The 19,984-nt window shown below is 41.7% G+C and overlaps 1 protein-coding gene across 1 annotated transcript in view; it reads right to left on the bottom strand.

Annotated features, from left to right (window-relative positions):
- Nucleotides 1-19,984, bottom strand: part of abcc8 (ATP-binding cassette, sub-family C (CFTR/MRP), member 8) — a 202,470-nt gene that overhangs the window by 150,925 nt on the left and 31,561 nt on the right. Inside the window, exons 4-5 of the mRNA XM_048606980.1 lie at nucleotides 19,432-19,598; nucleotides 1,013-1,255 (exon numbers count right to left, since the gene is read on the bottom strand). Of these exons, the coding sequence (XP_048462937.1) occupies nucleotides 1,013-1,255; nucleotides 19,432-19,598 (410 nt within the window). The remainder of the gene's footprint in view (nucleotides 1-1,012; nucleotides 1,256-19,431; nucleotides 19,599-19,984) is intronic.

Below are 19,984 nucleotides of genomic sequence, written 5' to 3'. Positions count from 1 at the left end.
GCAATAGAAATCAAAGAACTTTCAGACTCACTTTTTAATAATAGAAGTTCAAAGTCACAGATAAATTGGGGATTGGTTTCCAATGAACACTGATTTACTAGTAACAAGTCAATTGTCCCTGACAAATTGGGTTTCACAAAGTCGTCATTTAGCTTGTTTGAACAACAGGACATTATATAAGAATACTTTCCATTTGCAGTCTTAGTCCTGAGAGTCCTGCTTACATTTTGGAAGAATGAATGGATGATCATCCAGCAATAAGGTATAGTTGAAAAATCAAACTTTTGACCCTAACACAAAGTCAAAAGCCTCACAAATAGTGTCTTTTATGATCAAAATCTGCTAATCATATTACCAAGCAGTTTCTAGAATGTGTGGAGATCATGTACATATGAGTAACCTATACATTTTCACACTGATTGCTATTTTATCAAGTTTATTGACAGAATGATCGACTAGCATTAATGTCTCTGCTATCACTTCATCTTTTTCTCTTCAGGTTTTTAACTTCTCTGAGAATGGTGGCTCATGCTGATTTATAAGTGCTAGCACGTCTGCTCCTCTGATGCTGCCTGGCCTGCTGTGTTCATCCAGCTCCACACCTTGTTATCTTAAACTCAATGGCAACTGTTCTGGTGTGAAAATGGTGAGTGTCAATAGGCTGCTTAACCATTGCGGAACTTAACACTTCAGCTATACCTAGTTGTTACCCATTTGTACACAAATGCCTCATAGCAAGTATCACTTGCTTGTGATCAGAAGCAGGGAATTAAAATGGAAATTTTCCTCCCTAGCTTGGCAACACTGAGGCGAACTTTTCCTCAGTAAAGTTGGCTCGCAGAACATAGACCTGCAACTAAATCCTGGAAATTCCTGATGTGCCCATGAAAGTATCAAGGCAGTTTTACCCAGAATAACCAATGGATCCTAATACACAGCCATAAATGTTTAGGTAAAATGCAAAGAATGCACTAAACTAAACAAAATATTTTCAAATATTTGAGTGCTCTACCTTTTGTGCTTCATACGCATCCTTTAGGTGCATATAATTGGTCGCAGCTCTCATAGCAAAAGGCAGTTTGCCAATGGCTTTAAGGTCAATCGGTCTTTTATGTGCTGTTGTGATGAAGGTGTTCATCCACCAGTACGTGCCTTTCGAGAGTAGGTTCACAAATGGTTGCAAGAATCTGACACCTAAATCCTGCAGGTCTTCAGGAGGTTTCACTTCTCGTGAATGTTTGTAGAAGATATAACGCTAAGTCAGGAACAATAAATTCTGGAGTTAATGATTTCTGCAGAAAACAGTGATGCAGTTGAAAGTTTACAGTATTTATTAATTATAGCAAATTAAGAATCATGACTGTTCTCTTGTTAACATAACATTAGCGTGCACAGACTGTGCTTTTTGCCCCATTTTTACTGTCACCTTTTCTGAAGGTGTTGAATCTAAGGAGAAAGGAAGGAGTTCAATGCTATTTGAAAACCTAGTTAGTGTCTCACATTGATAACCACTCACCATTCCCATAGTTTCAGACAGAAAGTTTCAATCAGTTTTTTGATTGTGTGGCAGCATCAGAAGCTATTTCTGTTCCCTCCCGTGCACACAGACACATGCGTACATACATCATTTACTAAGTGTATCAGACAGCAAACATCAATAGAAGAGCAGGTTAATTTATTCCCCTTCCTGTTGAGCACGCTGAAACCAAATATAATGCCACTAACTCCACTTTGGTTGAGTTGAACTTTATCCTTCTGCTTAAATAGACATAATAAAATTCTGCAATGGATTCTTAAAGTGAACATTTAGGTAAGGCTCACAAATAATGGAAACCACGCCCAAGTCAACCTATGGGAAAGAAGAATTTTGACAACAGCATCAATTACAAAATGTATGATATGAATTATATCTCTCATATTTACTACAGCTAGATCTATCTCACACGTTCATTTTATATCTACTATGTAGATCATATCCAATGAATCCAGCCTGAATATTCAATGTTACATAGTTTTTACAGTACAAAAACTTAGATTGGCAATGGCGAGCAATTTGAGAGAATACAATGAGAATGAAAAAATTAAAACCTTGATGTTGTGAAAAAAATCCAATTTTCTCTTTAAGGTTTCAATAACCAGATGAGATCCTTGCCAGTAAACAGTGAGAATCCTATTTCTGTACATTTGCATCTCATTATTAGCAAATCATGCCTCATTTATATGCTAAACACGATTCTTGCAGATACTAATGAGAAACTAGGCAACACCAATTCTTGCGTTGCAGGTTTGAGTGATTATCCCGTAACTATACAACTTGCAGATGTTTTCTCCGGGCCACCATATTCATCATCATTTTCTAACATCTCTTTGCACGCTCAATGACCTGTGCCCATCTCCACCCTTCATTTACAGAAGTCAGCATTGGCAAAACACTACCCTCATCACACCATCATGGCTGATCTCAGACCACTGCAGTACACACAATAGCATGGCACCACTGTACTTTGGAGCTCTCCAACACCTTACATTGCAATGCTCTTGTCAGGTTGCTCTACATGCAGGGGCACACATTTTTCACGTATATCTGCTGCACAGGAGGGAACTCAAGGCTCTGAGCTTGCTTTCTTCATGCTCACTCATTTGTGTTTACTTGGACACACAGCATCTCCAATTTGCTTTTTAGCACAGACAGAAACCAGACACCCTTTCATGTTTACTCACACTGAACAGTCAAAGGGATGGGCATGCTGCTGCACAGCACTGTGCTACACCAACGTCACACCTTACAGTATGTGCCAGCATCTCCTGTGACAAAGACATTGTGTGTGTTTTAACCAAATGGCTATGCCTGTAATTCTAAAGGAGGTGGTCTTTAGTGGAGTGAAGGGAGATTATGATGGGTCAGGAGGTCCTGACACATTTAGTCAAGAGTACATCCAATCTCGGTCTAGGGTATAATCCATGGTCAATTAGATGTTTGATGTGCTTAGGATCCAGGGATTTACATTCTTCCAGACTGGAGATTGGGTCACAGTCAGTCCTGCAGGTCAAATCTGATTTGTGCGGGGATAACAAAAAAGGCAGAAAACAATCATGACTGAAAAGTTGACATAACAAGGTGTAGAGCTGGATGAACACAGCAGGCCAAGAACATCAGAGGAGCAGGAAGGTTGATGTTTCGGGCCTAGACCCCGAAACGTCAGCCTTCCTGCTCCTCTGATGCTGCTTGGCCTGCTGTATTCATCCAGCTCTACACCTTGTTAGCTCAGATTCTCCAGCATCTGCAGTTCCTACTATTACTGAAAAGTTGCTCAGTTTTTTAATTCCCTACAAAGGTTCATTGTACCCATCCAAATGGATGAGGTAACAGGAGATGCTTTCATTGTGGTCATACAAAGACGGCGCAGATGAACTGACAATATTCAATGGCAGTAGCATCAGCAAGCCCAGAGTCTGCCAAACAGCTTCCACTTGGAGAAGCCGAAGCAAAGGTTCCCACTAGCCAGTTACATACCATTCTTCCAGATGACTAATGGTCAGTGTAGACACAGATGGAGGATGTTGTGGGGGAACCATTATGGAACTAAGTTACCTGCTGGAGCAGGACTTGTGCTCTGAAGGAGTGGGTGGGCATCCTATCCCAGTGGCTGTCAAACTGACAGCAGCGCAATTTTTTTCTGACCGTTAACTTCCAAGGATCTACTGGGGACCTGTGTGGGATCTCAACCTCCAAATGTATTTAAGATGTTATGTGTGGAATTTGTGCAAGACTACACCACTTCATCTCTTTTGCCTGTGATGCCATTACAGCCCAGACAGCGAGAGTTTTCATTATGGTCATGGTCTCTGTTCAGAATCGTAAGGAAATAGGACAGCTTCCATTCTACCACCTTGTCCACCAGGACCTCCATGTAGTTACTGGTGAACTGGTGGGTCAGCTAATAGCTTTCTCAGCTATTTGTGGCAACCAGCACACTTTGAACAGTAATTCCTGGCTTGTAGTGATCTACATTTGGGATTTTTACATGGCTCTTGTAGCGTGAATGACAGAAGGTCCCACGGTGGATGAACTTCTGCCTCTAGGAATGGCCACTCAGAGGCTCATTAAAAAGTTGATTGTTACTTTAAATCCCTCCTATTGTTTATTAAAGTAGTTGCATGGCAAATGTTTCAAATAACATCATCACCTTACAGTTTCTGGCTGTTTGGGAATAAACATAGCATTGATATCGACTTCAAGCATTAATTAAAAGGATACTCACCAGTTCATGTTTATTTCTTCCCATCCCTCAACTATAGGACATACCTCCTCCTTAGCAAGAAGACCACCTACACTGCTTCCAACCAATAGTTAGTGCTAAACTTGCAGATGAGTAGTTTATCACCTCCAGGCAAATACAAATTAAGGCAATTAGCTATTACCACAGTCCCAATATAGCACTTGGTTTCACTCACCCTCTCTTTGAATTGCTTCCTCCCACCCCAAGCAGCCATATTCATGTAAAAACTGAAAAAACTGCGGATGCTGGAAATCAGAAACAGAAACGGAAATCACTGGATAGGCAGCATTGGTGGAGAGAAATCAGAGTTAACGTTTCGGGTCTGGGGACCCTTCTTCAGAACTTCGCTGTTGCTCCTGGATATTAATATGTCACATTTACATCTTTGTGCTGAATTTTTATACTCTTCAAAGGGTTACGCTGAGCAGGATATAACGGTTCAGCAAAGGATGTCTGTGGCAAGTGCACAATCACAGCAAAGGCAGAAATAGTGTTACCTCCTGTGGTGATAAATAATGAAATGGAAGTGACTCTGGGTTAAAGGATACCTGCATGAAATATTTCTCACCCTGAATTATTCAAATGTTTAGAACTTTGCAATATCACTTATTGCAACACAGAGTTTCAGGTGGTTTGAATGAAAATCTGGGTGTCTGTGCTATTTTAAACAGTTCTGAAGTGCTCAGCAAGGACAAATAAAAATCACACCCACGCACTTTTGTACAAAAGTGCAGTTGTTTTGTTGCTTCTGTTCATTATTCAATGTCAGTTGGTGTTTCTAAGGTGAAGCACAAAAATTATGTTTTAAGGTTATTAATGCACTCAAAAAGTTAGTAAAAATAGATTGTTTTTATTTGTCTACTGGACCTCACCTGCAATGATACATGAGCAGCAATATATATGGATTGAATGTCGTCACGGGATGTTCCAACATTAATTAAAAATGATCAAAACAAGTTAATTCTGGGGAACACAAAGAATGAGTTATCAACCAGGATAGAAAGATGACAGCAATGGAAAGCAATGGATCAGGCACAGAAAGGGCTTATGAATGGAATAGCAAATATTCTGCAATAAAGTCAGGGACCAGAATTCTGAAGGCTCCACTGTGCAATCAGGCTGCCCAAATTAAACCCATCCCTTTATACAGAGGTGGGATAATTAAAATGGTTTTGATATGCAGGTTGCAAATTGCAAAGGTACATCAGAGACACCTAGCTTGATCCGTTGGAAAGCTGAGCTATTTTATGAATTTGACATCAATGCTAGAGGTCTGAGAGCTTCACAACTTCAATGGGAGCCATGAACGTTTAAGTTCAGGTCAGCAATCTGGTCCAGCATTTATTGAGTGCTTGGACCACTGTACAGCAGCTCAGCAAATATCTCCTTCATGTCTCCTTCTGGTGTGTGTGTGTGTGCGTGTGTGTGTGTATGTATGTATGTGTAGGTCTAGCTATGCCAGAACAGAAAACATGGAATAGTATTGCATTGCATGCACTGTCCTACTTTCTACTTCCCCTTGGAATATTCCTCTGCCCAGCACTCCAACTTCAGGTTTGGGTCCTAGGATGTCATCGGATTTTCATGAATTATTTATCAAGTAACTCATGAATTATCCAATTCAGTCTAGTCACATTAATGAACTGTTGTTAATTTTTCTGTAATTTTATTTAAACATATATTTTTCATTGAGTCAAGTGTTGTGGGCCTGACATTTGATGTGTCGAACACTGAGCTAAGGCTTTCCAGTTGGAATCCTTTTTACACGTAGATTTTGAATAGTAGATATAGTGGAGCCATGTCAAACAGGTCAGCAGAGGTAATCACTACTAACTTGTTGGTATCTTCCCATCTGCATTTAGAGGAAGATACCTAGAGGTAACTATGTGAATTTACTATACAAAAGTTAATTTAAGGCACTTGCTGAAACTCATTAAGCTACCCATTTTATATCCCATCTGTTTTTACATTCCATTAAAGTCATTCCATTAAAGTGAATCATGTGGAGTGTGGAATGGTTGGCCAACTTGGTCCGGTACATCTTTGCTGGGCAGATTAAATTATCTCAAGACACAAGGGCACGTGCACCTAAGAAGCATAACATTGCTGACACTGCCAGTCACTATAATAACATGCAACCAAGATGCACTATACACCTAATATCCAGTCACAGCCTCTCAAATACATTTCAGTTAAAGACCAAAAGTACTTGCAAAATTTGCCCTACATATTACAGTTTCTAGGAATTACAGAATTTATTAAATGCAAATATACATGGATATGTGCTTGTGACACAAGCGGAGACAGTGGTAGAAGCCCATGATTTAAGTTCTGAGCTTGCAGATCTGAGGTGCATATGACAATTATGCTGCTTCTCCCAGAGGTCGGGGGAGAAACATGTTAATCTGCATTTATTAGTGAAATACAGAAACATTTCAAAATATAGAATCCCTACAGTGTGGAAACAGGCCATTCAGCCCAGTAAGTCCACCCTGACTGTCTGAAGAGACTCCCATCCAGACTCACAACCACCATCCCGTCCCATCCTATTCATGTAACCCCGTATTTTCCATGGCTAATCCAGCTAACCTATACAGCCCTGGACACTTTGGGCACCTAACTTGCACATCTTTGGACTGTGGTAGGAAACCAGTGCACCCAGAGGGAATGATGCAGACACAGGGAGAATGTGCAAACTCCACACAGACAGTTGCCAAGGCTGGAATTGAACCTGGGTCACTGGCACTGTGAAGCAGCAGTGCTAACCACTGTGCCAACGTACTGTCCCACTATATTTAATAAAATGCCATATATTGTCTTCAAGAAAACTTACATATATTTTAATGATCATACATCTTTCTCAGTAGCAATTAGATGGCAGTCCACAATAAAGAGAAGTAATCTGTACTGATATTATCCTTCTCATATCCTCCAGATACTAATTGTTCACATCACTCTGCAACAAATAGTATTGAGATTGATGGACCACTTTCCCTATGCTGCTATTGCCAAAGAGAAAGGAAAAATAAGTTGCATTTACACTGCAAAATTTGTGTAAATAAATTGTAAATAATGATGCACTTTTGAAGTGGAGTCACTGTTGTAATGGAAGAAGTATTGCATCCAATTTACAGCAGAATCAAGATATTTTTCCAGATAATATGTTTTAGTGATGTTGGTTTTAGGATATTGACCATGAATATTCTAAGTTAGATAAACAATTTACTGCCCGTTAGTGCTCAATTAGAGACTGGAGTTGGTTATCTCAGTTGGCTGGCTGTCTGGCTTCTAATGCATAGTGAAGCCAACAGCATAGGTTCAATTCCTACACTGATTGAGGTTACCATAAAGGATTCTGCTTCTCAACTTCTCCCTTCAGCTAAGGGTTTGTGACCCTCAGGTTAAATCACTCCCCCCCATCTAATGAGGGAGTAGACCTATGGTCTGGTAAGACTAAGGCATAGGGATTAATTATACAGTGTTGAAAGCAGCACAGCAAAACATTCATCCTATAGGCATTGGCCGTTTTTAAAATCAGGTGGTCACAGTGAGGTATGTAGTCCCACATTTGAGACAGTTCTGATGCTATTGACAGAAATAGGGGGAGTGTTGTTCAAAAGTCCTGATTTCCTTTTAAAAAAGCTCAACCATTCATTGGAGATAAAATGTGTAGAGCTGGATGAACATAGCAGGCCAAGCAGGATCAGAGGAGCAGGAAAGTTGATGTTTCGGGTCTGGGCCCTTCTTCAGAGAAAGGGTTTTTCTTTTTGTGGAGATATGGAGGCGTTGGAAAAGGTGCAGAGGAGATTTACCAGGATGTTGCCTGGAATGGAGGGAAGGTCTTATGAGGAAAGGTTGAGAGAGCTAGGGCTTTTCTCTTTAGAACGACAAAGAATGAGAGGTGACTTGATAGAGGTGTACAAAATGATTAGAGGTGTAGATAGATTAGACAGCCAGAGACTTTTTCCTAGGGTGGAGGTAGCTATTACAGGGGGCATAGTTTTAAAGTGAGTGGAGATAGATATAGGGGAGACGTCAGAGATAGGTTCTTTACTCAGAGAGTGGTCGGGGTGTGGAATGCATTGCCGGAGAGGGTAGTGGAGTCAGCCTCATTAGGGGTATTTAAGCAGCTATTAGATAGACATATGGATAATAGTATAAGGTAGGGATGGAGGTCAGATAGACCTTAGGATTAGGGTAAAAGTTTGGCACAACATTGTGGGCCGAAGGGCCTGTACTGTGCTGTACTGTTCTATGTTCTATGTTCTTTTTCTGAAGAAGGGTCCAGACCCGAAACGTCAACTTTCCTGCTCCTCTGATGCTGCTTGGCCTGCTGTGTTCATCCAGCTCTACACCTTGTTATCTCAGATTCTCCAGCATCGGCAGTTCCTACTATCTCTGAACCATTCATTGGATACACATCAATTGGAAAGTCACTGTAATAAGGGGTTGGGATTTCTTGTAGAAGTGGTAGCCACAGATTACAAGCCCAGCTCTGTCTTCCCAGAAACTGATAGCCTTATTTTATGTGTTTCATCAATTAGTCAGTGGAAGTCATGGCCCCTCCTGTCTGATGCTGGATTCCTTAACTCCAATACTCCTAGTTCATCAGAAGGCAGGCAGCTCTTCATCCCAGAAGAAGCACTGGGAGTGGTGGCCACTGCAAAGATGGCAACAGTTCCCAGAGCAGTGACCCTGGAGACAGATCAGAGTTTAGATAAGTAGGGTTGGGTAACGCAGAGCCAATCAGGATGGGTGGAGGCCACTCGCAAAGGAAGGAGCAGATAGTCCTGTGAGCATTACCCATACTTCTATGATCTACAGGGTGCCTGATCGAAATGAACACTCCACCAGATCCCATAGGGAAGTGACCAGGTTTAACCACCTCCTAGATGGAAAAGTGCCCTTTCCCCCACTATCCTAATGAAATTGGGAGTAAGTCTTAAGTACTATTAATTAGCCACTTAACAGGGTCAATTGGTCTGATTACCAGTACTTTCCCGTTGTGGAGGCAAGAAAGTGTCGGGCATGTCACCCACACCATAATTCCATTTTACACTCCATATTCTTCTAATATGCCAATTGCAGGTATTAAGAGTAGGAAAGCTTCCTGGTCAAGCAAAACTGTGCGGAGAGCTGCAGGACAACAGTCTTGCTACGTTACAATACAACGTGTGCAGGTCCTTATCATCATCATTTTGGAGGAATGATACTAAAATATGGACACATACAGAAGTGCACACAGAAAAATTGATTTAACTTAGTTTGTCACAAGCTATGCTGGGAAAAGGAATACAATACTAAGGAAAAAGGAACTTATAAACACGAGAAAGTTGGGGCTCTAAATGGTCATTGAGCCCACAAACCTGCTTCTTTCACAAATTTTCTATCTTATTTCAGTTCAATTCATATAATGTCATGAGGTAAACTTAATCAGAGTTTCTGCCAGTGCCTTCCCATATCCTTACCCCGACACGAATCAACACACCAAATTCTTGTATAATTTTGCATCCCATTTTAGGCAATCTTCATGGATTGTCTGTTGTTGTAGTATGATAGCTCAAGATTATCTCTGTAGGTTCTAAACCTTCTCACTAGCATTTTGATCATCTTACACCTCATAATACATTGAGTGACAGGTTCATGTTTCATGCTGAAGGGGATTCCCATATTTCAGCAGATGACCACAAATAGGAGCATAACTATGTTAATTGAATCATTGTTGATGTTCTTCTTCATTCATGCCATATCAATTCTCACAAGCTGCTAACTGTTCTTTGGTCAAAGTCATGGAACAGTGGAACAGTGAAATGCCAGTGTTAATACACACACAAAATGGCATGGAACAACAGTCATAGGTTTGCCAATTGGTGTAACTATAATATGAATAAAATATACAGAATGGAATCTACAGAAATGTGTAAAACATCAGAAATATTAAAGCTCAAAGATTATTTTTTTAACCAAAGAACAATAAAGGTTTACAGCACAAAGAAGGTCATTTATTTCATTGTTATTACAGGCCCTATGTCTAAACTATGATACACTTGGGACATGGCCATGCGAGATTTTGGGTTTTTCTGGATTTTGGATGTGATCTGCCAAACTGCATATGCCTGCTCAGTATTCCAAGAAAGCTTGACAAACACTCTTTTATTTTCAGGCTTTACCTTAGATTCTGAAACAGTAATGTGGGTTGCTGTACCTTGATGATAAAGCATGTTATTTGCTTCTCCCACTTTCTCCTCCACATAACACCCTCATCAGAGGTTGGGAAAGGCAACATAAATGAAACTGCAAAGATGAACTTCTCTATTTTAATTAATATTAATTTATATCATGTATTATTTTTATCACACTCTTTAACATTATTTTTAATGCCTAACTGTGCTATTACACGCTGTAATTAATCTGTTTATTTTGATGTCATAATCACTGCACTAAAATAGCTGAAACTAGAATTTAACATAAATGTATTAACTTGTGTGGAAGAAATTAAGCACCAGTATTTTAGTATTCAAATCGGCACAGGAGTTATTGGCCAATCTTTAGAAAGGCATGTCGGTTTTAAATGAGTTGTGTTTAATTAAACATCTAGTGAGCTCAAAAAGGATTTGCAGCACTGTTTAAAATGAAAATCAATTGGGCTCAAAAGTATAGTTAGCAAAGTATTTAAGATTGTTAGGATAGTAGAAAAGCACAGTGAACATTACTCATTTCAATATCACTGATGGCTAATTGGACAGTGGGGAGATTACACTATTTTCCCGAAAAAAAAGTCAAAAGAACAGAGAGAATGTTTCTCTGAATTGCTCTCATGTAAATCCCGCAGAGCAGCAGTGCAAATATCCTAGACGCTGACGCTCACCTTCTGAGCACTGTTTGGAGAAACACAGGATAGGAATGTTTACAGAGCAAAAGAAGGTCAACTACACAGTCTATCTATACTGACTCTCACGGAAGCACTAAAGCTAGTCCTGATCTAAAGCCTTTTCACTAAAATCCTGCAATTTCTCTCTCTTTGGCTGTTTATCCACTTCAGCTTTGAATGTCATTAGTGAACCCGGCTCCACCATACTGTCAAGTGGTTCATTTCAGATTCAAATCACTCACTGTGTAAAAAGGCTTCTCCTCATATCACTGTTCGTTCTTTGTTCATTCACCTTATATTGATGTCCATTGGTTCTTCTGCCAATGGGATCAGTTTTTCTCTAGCAACTCTATCCAGATTAGTCATGATTTTGGATGCCTAGAATAAATCTCCTCTCAAACTTCTCTTGACTAAGAAGAACACCTGAACTTTTAAAATGTAACTGAAACCACTAATTCCTGGAGCCACTATTGTAAATCTTTGCTAGATGACTTCTAAATAAAAAAATCACATCCTTCCTAAAGCATAGGGTCCAGAATGGCACATCTTGGGTTGAGATTGTCGTGCTATTTTTCACATTCGGTATTCTCTTAAAAGACACATTCATGGTATTATCACTGTATCACAGCATCTGACCTGAGGGTATAAAGGTCTCATACCATCTTATCCTGGGATCTCTTGAAGTATGACGTATTACTGGAAGCATGCTGTTCACTGTTACTCTGTTGTAACCTATTAAATAAATGTTAGCCCTGATATGTAGGTGTCTGAAAAATGTAATGTTCGTATATAATAGATAGTCATAATAAATGTGTGTGGTTTTCTTCATGACCATAAGATCCACACCCAGTTTCATATATTACAAGGAAAGAATAAGCATCACTGCATCAGGTGAAATGTACTGGTGGATCCAAAATCACATCAGAGGCTGGACCACTGTCTTATAAGGACTCATCGCAATTTCCTCCCTTTTGAGTTTTTTGCCTCTGTTTATAAAGCCCAGGATTCTATATGCCGCCAACAGTAGTTTATGTACCAATGATGGCAAATTACTCCGTTCCTGTGACCCCCTTTATAATTATACCTTTTATTTTATATTGTGTCTCCTCACTTATCCTACCAATATGTATCGTTTCGCAAACAGAAATATCGGCAACTTGTCTCATATTTTAAAAACAATATTTGGTTAATTAGGTGACGAATTGAAGAGTAAGCTTGGAACAAACAGTAGTTCCTGTCCTTCATGTCGACGGTTTTAGATACTAGCTTCATTCCAGGACTAAAGCACAGGAAGTCTTCCAACTGAATGTATCCCCAAGGAAAAGTGGAATTGAAGATTTGGCTGATACTTATCAAAGGACAAATGAGATTTTCAGTATACTGGGATACAAGTTGAGCTTGCCTGCACATGTACTGAACTGCTCTTTTATCAGACTAATTCAATACAACTTAATGCATTACCCCCAACTCTGAGCAGCATTTGAGAGGAGAGTGGGGTTGGGGATGTATAATTGTCTGGAAAGGACCAGCTTGGAGTGCCTGTCAGCTTCACAACTCCTCACCCCATATCAAGGATTAAGCCAGGGCCAAGGAAGGTTGAGGTCAGCCTTCAACCTGCCGGCCCATAAACAGACTCATTTTGTTGCTACTGGTCATGGGTCAAGTTACCAGGCAGGCTCCCAGACATATTCTGGTGGCCTCTCTAAAGGCTCTGGGAAGGGTGGAGTGCACTGAATGCTTTACCCTTTTTTAAAAATCCACTCGTGGGGCATGGGGCACTGCTGGTGGTGAGCATTTATTACCCAACCCTAGCTACCCGTGAGAAAGTGGTGGTGAACTGCCTTCTTGAACTGCTGCAGTCCACGTGCTGTAGATTAACCCACAATGCCCTTGGGGAGGGAATTCCAGGAATTTTACACAGCGACAGTGAAGCAATGGTGATACATTTCCAAGTCAGGATGGTGAGTGACTTGGAGGGGAACTTGCAAGTGGCGGTGTTCCCATGTATTTGTTGCCCTTGTCCTTCTGGATGGATGTGGTCCTTGGTTTGGAAGGTGCTGTCTAAGGATCTTTGGTAAATTTCTGCAGAGCTTCTTGTAGATAGTACACACTGCTTAGCAATGAATTGGACATGGTGCCAATCAAGCGTGCTGCTGTGTCCTGGATGGTGTCAAGCTTCTAGAGTGTTGTTGGAGCTGCACCCATTCAGGCAAGTTGGGGGTATACCATCACACTCCTGACTTGTGCCAGGTTGATGGTGGACAGGTTTTGGGGAGTCAGGAGGTGAGTTACTTGCTGCAGTATTCCTAGCCTCTGACCTGCTCTTGTAGCCACTGTGTTTATGTGGTGAGTGCAGTTGAGTTTCTGATCAATGATAACCCTCAAAATGTTGACAACGGTGGATTCAGTGATGGTAATACTGCTGAACATCAAGGAGCTGAGATTAGATGGTCTATTATTGGAGATTATCATTGCTTGGCAATCGTGTGGCGCAACTTGTTAAGTTGCTACGTGTCAGCACAAGCCTGGACACTGTCCTGATCTTACTGCATTTGAACATGGATTGCTTCAGTATCTAAGGAGCCTAATGACGCTGAACATTGTGCAATAATCGGCGAACATCCCCACTTCTGACCTTATGATGGAGGGAAGGTTACTGATGAAACATCTGAAGATGGGTCTAGGACACTACCCTGAGGAACTCCTGCAGCAATGTCCTGGAGCTGAGATGACTGACCTCCAACAACCACAACTATCTTCCTATGTGCCAGGTATCACTTTAACCAGTGGAGAGTTTTGCTCCTGATACCCACTGACTCCAGTTTTGCTCGGGCTCCTTGAAGCCAGCTTCCCAATGGACAGGGTAATCCCTATGAAAAAGTCCCCAGGCCTTCCCCAGTGAGCACCAGGTACATGGTCCCAGCAATCTGGCACTACTCATTTTCTTCTAGGGCCTGCATCACTTTCTGCTGCTTTTGGTCACCTGTAGCTTCAGTACTAGTCCCAGTAGTACTGCTGGGCATGAAGATCTACCAGTTATTTGACTGGCCAGAATCTTGAGGGTGTAGAATCTTTGCTATTAAAACATGGGCACCCTGACAGCAAGTTAGGCCTTAGATCTTGTCGAGTCTGTCAGAAATGGCCAGGGCAGGGTTTCCATCCAATGAATGAGGCGTCTGTTGCAGTCATCAAATTCAGCTCATTGTGTGCAAATCAGCTGCATTACAAATTAGTTAAAGCAATAACCTTCAAGGCAATTAATTGGTTGTGAAGCAGCTTGGGACATTGAGGATTTGAAATACTGCAACTTGTTTCTATTTTAATACCATTTCTACACAGATTTCAAACAATTTTGTAACCACATAATTTATGCATTTAAGAAGCATAGGTGGTTATCTTGCAAATTTTTCCACATCGATAAACAACATGTGATTTTCTCACTTTAAGTGGGTTGTATCAGTAATTACATTTACATTACTTGCCAGGCGAATTGTCACGTTAGTAGTCATGACACTGTCCAGATGAAGTATGCTGTTGGACTCTAGTGCCAGGTTGAAGAGGTTCTGAAGGAAAGTCCTTGACTTGAAACATCAACACTATTTTTTTTCTCTGCAAAAATGCTGCAAGAGCTGTTGCGTATTTTCAGCAATTCCATTTTTGGTTATGATTGAAGAGGTTAGACTTTGCTGACATTATTTTAAAAACAATAAGTTACTTGGAGCTGTATTTTCCCATTTGCAGTTAAGGTCTAGTGGCAAGCCAGTTTCATAGCATCAGTCAGCCATGAACTAGGGCAAATTTTCTCATGCAATCTTCCGCTTTTCATCTCATTATTAACGCAAATGAGATACTGAGATAGTCTGTGAAATGTGTGGCACTTATGATGGAAATGCTCGCCACTAATGGGATCTATCGGCTTCCATGCCTCTGACACCACATTTAACACCCAGCTGCACACCAATTCACATGCTGCAAGCTAGGAGCAACCCCTCATACTAAAATGGTCAACAGTGAAAATATCACTGAGGAAAGGCATGCTAGCTCCCCACTTCCAGGATAGATATCTGGAAGTAGTAGTGGATGAGCTATGGAGAGGATGGAGCCCTTTTCTTTCAGGATACCAAAGGAGGCCACACTAATTTGCACCACTAGCCTAGACAGAAATTACAGCATGGGACAGTGCTGTGTCATGCATCAAAAAGGAATAGCCAGCAGTGCAGCAAGAAGGTCAATGATCTTCCATACTTTGGAATGATAAGGGTCGCTGCCTTCTCTCTTCTATTTCACACTCAAGGGGCAGTAATCAATTTAACTTGGCCACTGCATGTACATATCACCAAAGCTGTGTATCACAACCCTCAGTATCATGCTGACTCAAGAGCTCACACTTACCACTTCCAAATTGCAAATCCTTCTGCCTTCCGTACCTCCTACTCATTCAATGAGGACATCTTACCACCTAAGCTGCTCACTGCTCTTCCATCTACTTCCATCATATTCAATCCCTCCCTTTGCGTAACTATAAGCAGGAAAAGCTGTCATCGTTCACCAAATGCCGTCTCAACAGCGCCTTGAGTGATATAACTATGATCTGTTGACTGCTTACTCGTGAACTGCAATATTGACTGTGGTCAAACCTTTGTAGTGTAAATAGGCAACTTCTTGATTGAGTGTAATCTCCCCTCACTACATCAAAGACTTTTCCTCTGACTTGCACACATCACCATTTGCTTGGAGCACATGCAGAATCTTTGTCACATATGTTACTAACACATGCTGCAGCTCTGACACTGATGTAGCACAGTACCATAAAGGTACATGTCCATCCCCCATCTGACTGATTGACTGAATGTTTAATGCTCCCCTCCTGTCACAAGCTGCCTGCCTTTCTGCACTAAAAATAGAGACAAAATGCAAAGGCTGGCAGCCTGTAATTCAAAGCTAAATTTAGTAAGCACTCAGAAAGCAAGGTAAGAGCCAGAATGTGTGTGTGTGTGTGTGTGTCTGTGTGTGTGTGTGTGTGTGTGTGTGTGTGCACGTGTGTGTGTGTGTGTGTGTGTGTGTGTGTGTGTGTGTGTGTGTGTGTGTGTGTCTATAATACTGCAAAAACATCCAATGTAGATGTGCATATCAGCCTAGGAGGAGGATACATATCATCATTGTGCATTGGCTCCAAAGTAAAATGTTGAGGGGCAGAAGTTATGCCTGAGTTAGTCTGAGAGCAGACAGGATGATGTGGGGAAGTTAGAGATTTATGGATGCAGAGCTGTAACAATGAAGGATTGTGGAGATTGTGGCCAAGATGTATGCAGGGACAGTGTACACAAGAAGCAGTTTCTTGATGGCTGGGACAGGCATATGGTGAGCTGCAGCCAACAAGTGCTAGCTTTGTTTTACCAGTCAGTTGCTGTCTAGGTTTGAAGGAGAGGAGAATTGGAAGTGTGATGTAAATAATGTGAGTTGGGGCTTTAATGAGATACAAATGCATAGAAATAAGGGAGTCACCACTCAAAAATGAGATTCTGATAGAAGGGTCACTTGACCTGAAACGTTAACTCTGATTTCTCTCCACAGATGCTGCCAGACTTGCTGCGCTTTGCCAGCAATTTCTGTTTTTGTTTTTGATGATGCTATTTAAGGGGAAAATCAGGAGAACTTTTTTTGACTTTGTGAAATTTTGAATCTGATCTTATTTGGTCACCATATTCTCCATGTTAAGTAAGAGTCAAGCCACCCCACATTCTGACAACGTAAACTGCAAGACAGATGCTAAGTTTCAGAAAAATAGGTTTAAAAAAGTCAATTCCCATTAACTTGCGGTGCAGTCATGAGTGGACCCTCATTATTCCTCTGGTGGATTAATGTACTGGTGATTGATTTGGTGTGAGACTGAATCAAACATAGCAAAATAAAAAGTTCAATGTTAGATTCCTTATAGATTAAGCTACTAGATTTAGACATAATGAAAATCCTATGGAAAGCTAGATGGGTAGATTGGCTCGACTACTGGTGAGTATCTGCCCATTGTGTTTCTATGATTTGTACTAATTAAGTTGTTCCTAGTTGAAATGGTTCCAGCATTGTTAGAATTGCTTTTGCATTCCAGTCTAGGCAGAGTGAGTAAACAAAAATATCTTTAATTGACATACATTAGGATTAAACAATTACTTTCTTATCTGCATTCGTAGTGGGACAGTCTTGGATCAGGGGACATATGTTTAGAATTAGAGATAACAAGGTATGGAGCTGGATGAATGCAGCAGGCCAAGCAGCATCAGAGGAGCAGGAAAGCTGATGTTTCGGGTCTGGACCCTTCTTCAGAAATGGGGGAGGGGAAGGGCATTCTGAAATAAATAGAGAGAGAGGGGGAGGCGGATGGAAGATGGATAAAGGAGCAGATAGGTGGAGAGGAGACAGACAGGTCAAAGAGGTGGGGATGGAGCCAGTAAAGGTGAGTGTAGGTGGGGAGTTAGGGTGGGGATAGGTCAGTCCAGGGAGGACGGACAGGTCAAGGTGGCGGGATGAGGTTAGTAGGTAGGAGATGGGGGTGGGGCTTGAGGTGGAAAGAGTGGACAGACAGGTTAGGGAGGCGGGGACGAGCTGGGCTGGTTTTGGGATGTGGTAGGGGGTGGGGAGATTTTGAAGCTTGTGAAGTCCACATTGATACCATAGGGCTGCAGGGTTCCCAAGCGGAATATGAGGTGCTGTTCCTGCAACCTTCGGGTGGCATCGTTGTGGCATTGGAGGAGGCCCAGGATGGACATGTCGTCCAAGGAGTGGGAGGGGGAGTTGAAATGGTTCGCGACTGGAAGGTGCAGTTGTTTGTCGCGAACCGAACGTAGGTGTTCCACAAAGCGGTCTCCAAGCCTCTGCAGACATGTCCCTCCTGGGCCTCCTGCAGTGCCACAACGATGTCACCCGAAGGTTGCAGGAACAGCACCTCGCATTTTGCTTGGGATACCTGCAGCCCTATGGTATCAATGTGGACTTCACAAGCTTCAAAATCTCCCCTCCCCCTACCACATCCCTAAACCAGCCCAGCTTGTCCCCGCCTCCCTAACCTGTCCATCCACTCCTCCCACCTCAAGCCCCACCCCTATCTCCTACCTTCTAACCTCATTCCGCCTCCTTGACCTGTCCGTCCTCCCTGGACTGACCTATCCCCTCCCTAACTCCCCACCTACACTCACCTTTACTGGCTCCATCCCCACCTCTTTGACCTGTCTGTCTTCTCTCCACCAATCTTCTCCTTTACCCATCTTCTATCCGCCTCCCCCTCTCTCCCTATTTATTTCAGAACCCCCTTCCCCTCCCCCATTTCTGAAGAAGGGTCCAGACCCGAAACGTCAGCCTTCCTGCTCCTCTGATGCTGCTTGGCCTGTTGTGTTCATCCAGCTCTACACTTTGTTATCTCAGATTCTCCAGCATCTGTCGTTCCCACTATCTCTGTTTAGAATTAGAGTTGTGCACTCAAGAGGCAAGTGAGGAAAACAGTTATTCACACAAAGTATGGTAGAATCATGGAACTCTCTCCCACAAATTAGGTGATAATTTGGCTAATAATTTTAAATCTGAGATTAATGGTCTTTCAGTAGTCAAGGATGCAGAGCCAATGTGATGGATGGAGTTAAGATCTAGTTCCATAATGATCTCACTGAATGGCATCTAAAATGGACTCGATTAGCTAAATAGTCTAATCTTGTTATTATGTTTCCATGTCTAATTGTGACTCTGCAGTAATAACTCATTTGTATAAATGGCAGACAAGGACAGGACATGGTTGATATGAGCTGCCCTGGAATCAACTAACGTACTGATCCTCAGTCTTTGGCATTGTGCATGCATTATGGCTGTTGCATTATGGATGAGCTTGTGAAGGTTGGTTGCCATACTCATAGAATCCCTACAGTGTGCAAACAGGCCATTCGGCCCAACAAGTCCACACCATCCCTCCGAAGAGCATCCCAACCAGACCCTTTCCCTTACCCCTGCATTTTCCCATGTCTAACCCACCTAACCTAAACATCCCTGGGTACTGTGGGCAATTTAGCATGGCCAATCCACCTAACCTGCACATCTTTGGACTGTGGGAGGAAACCGGAGCACCCGGAGGAAACCCACACAGACACGGGGAGAATGTGCAAACTCCACACAGACAGTCGCCTGAGGGGGAACTGTACCTGGGTCCCTGGCACTATGAGGCAGCAGTGCTAACCACTGAGCCACCGTACTTCCTTACAAAATTGAGAAGAAAAGGTGAAAGGGTGGCTGCTCACTTACCCGTACTCTGATGACGTTGACTTCCACAGCCAACAACATCCCATACAATATGACCAACAGTGCAGCAATACAGAACCGGAGTTGACTTAGACCAATGCCATGTTCATAAAACTTGGCAAACTTGACGGTTTTTGTAATGAATGCTAAAGTCCAATAGACCAGCAAAGCTGCAAAACAAACACACATTACTGCTATCAACATTTTAGAAAGTTATAACAAAAATGCAAATTGTATGAAGCTATCAATTCCACACATAAAACAATTAATATTTTGTGAACAAATAAGCTCATAACTCAAGTCTTGTGCCTGTGGAAACCAGAAGTTTTAAAGAAAAGGTTTTAAGTGCTAACAATTGCTTTACTGTTTATAAATCTGTGCTGTCAAAACCATCATCATTTTAACCTATTACTGTGTTAAATAATTCTGAAACAGAAACATAAGAACAGGAGTAGGAACTCCATAAAACCCGTGTTTTCCTGTTGTTAGCCAATGGATTTAATGATCTTTTTAATTCAAACCTTTTCCCTATTAATCTTGAACTAATCTGATTTTC

Source organism: Rhincodon typus, chromosome 17, assembly GCF_021869965.1.
Source record: "Rhincodon typus isolate 14 chromosome 17, sRhiTyp1.1, whole genome shotgun sequence".
Taxonomy (NCBI): Eukaryota; Metazoa; Chordata; class Chondrichthyes; order Orectolobiformes; family Rhincodontidae; genus Rhincodon; species Rhincodon typus.
This window is presented reverse-complemented; position numbering and strand designations above follow the sequence as displayed.